At 27.7% G+C, this 1,853-nt stretch overlaps 1 protein-coding gene across 1 annotated transcript in view; it reads right to left on the minus strand.

Annotated features, from left to right (window-relative positions):
* Positions 1 to 1,556, minus strand: part of LOC115034726 — a 3,001-nt gene extending 1,445 nt beyond the window's left edge. Inside the window, exon 1 of the mRNA XM_029492119.1 lies at positions 1 to 1,556. Coding sequence (XP_029347979.1) covers positions 1 to 1,343 — 1,343 coding nt within the window. The 5' untranslated portion in view covers positions 1,344 to 1,556.
* Positions 1,557 to 1,853: the final 297 nt, after the last annotated feature.

Consider the following 1,853-nt stretch of genomic DNA (forward strand, 5'->3'; position numbering starts at 1 on the left):
TTATTTCCGTCATTGAATGACCTTACTTTTAAAGGAAAAACATTCTTTGAGTCCTTTGGCAACGCTTTCAGATCTGCTTCTGGTGTATTACATACAGATATAGATTTAATTTTCTTTTCTGGAGTACACAAATCTCCAGTAAATGAAACATTTAATCTACGCTTAGGGGTGGTTAACATTTCCTCATTGACATTAATTGCTTTAATAGAAACTGTATTGTTATTATGGCCAGTTTCTTCTGGCTTGTTACACACAATTGTAGAGTCATACATCTTTTCTGAGGTATACAAGCCATCTCCAGTAAAGGAAATATTGATTTTACATTTAGGGGTTGTTAAATTTTCCTTAGTGACATTAATTTCTTCTGTTTCATAACATCCATTATCCTCGATTGGTAAAGTAGTGTCAAAACTATGTCTATCAATTTCAAATTCATTTTCTTTAATCAAATCTATGTCCATATTATCAACTGTTACCGATTCATAATCATTTTCTTTTTGTGTATAACTATCTGTATTCCACACATTTTTTGAGTTATTAGTAGGTAATTCATGTAAATCTGCTTTTGGCGTATTACTTATTTCTATTGATTTAGACCTCTTTCCAGAAGAAAACAACTTCTCAGCTAAGACAATAACTGATTTCCGCTTAGGGGTGGTAATCATTTCTTCATTGCTATTACAGCAATCATCTTCAATTTGAATAGGAATACTAAGCAAGCCAGGGTTACACTTAATACAACCAAGTTCATTGTTTTCAAGAACATTTTCATTTAAACCAATGTCCAAATCGTCTTCAATGTCATTGTATGTATAATTGTTTACTTTTTTTGGAGAATCGTCTGTAAACAATTTTCTCTTTACACACACCACCGCACCCTCATTTAGTTCAGTTGTTTGACCTAACATACAAATTTTTTTTTTAGATAATTCTTTAGGGCTATCAGCAATTTCATTTTTTCGAAAACTCTCTTGACAACGCTTAAATATGTTGCGTTGATTTGTACGGTTACACTTCATTTTTAATAATTTACAAACTGAATTTACAACCTCTGTCTTAAAAGAACAAAAATTATTTTTTGCAAAACCATTGTCTTTGAGCATTTTAAGAAAGTGTAACTTATTGTCTGACTTCCCATCTAATAACTTTCTGAGAGATGAATTGGGTCTTTTTAATGCATTAACTAAATTCTTTTTAGCATTATTACAATTACCTTTATTTAATATAACATTACAAATGTCACTTATTGCTTCAGTAGAAACACTTATGTTTTCAAATTCCAATGTAGGATATTTTTCTTGGATGTAATGTGCTATTTCTTCCAAATGTTTTAATACAGACATTTTAAAATAAAATTAATCTTACTCTTATAGTATGAATCTATCAAAAGCGAAATAAATCCTTATTAATATAACTATATTACTATTGTAGTAGGAGCCTTCCTCGACTACTATCAAAAGTAAAATAAATCCTTAAATTATAACTATATTACTATTGTAGTAGGAGCCTTCCTCGACTACTATCAAAAGTAAAATAAATCCTTAAATTATAACTATATTAAAACTATTATACTATTATTATTTTTTTTTCCTTATAATATTATTACTATAATATTATTATTGTAGTAGGGACGTCCGTCGACTATTATCAAAAGTAAAACAATATGGTTTTTGCGAGTATATACCAATTGTTTAACCTGTTAAATAATATGGTCTTTGCGAGTATATACCAATTGTTTAACCTGTTAAATAATAAAAGTAAGTTTATAATATATAATATTGTCTTTATGTATAATTTATTTTATTATGTGATTGTAAATTTAATTATATATTGAATAAAAAAATATAAATTAA

This window comes from Acyrthosiphon pisum, unplaced genomic scaffold (assembly GCF_005508785.2).
Source record: "Acyrthosiphon pisum isolate AL4f unplaced genomic scaffold, pea_aphid_22Mar2018_4r6ur Scaffold_20905;HRSCAF=22491, whole genome shotgun sequence".
Taxonomy (NCBI): domain Eukaryota; kingdom Metazoa; phylum Arthropoda; class Insecta; order Hemiptera; family Aphididae; genus Acyrthosiphon; species Acyrthosiphon pisum.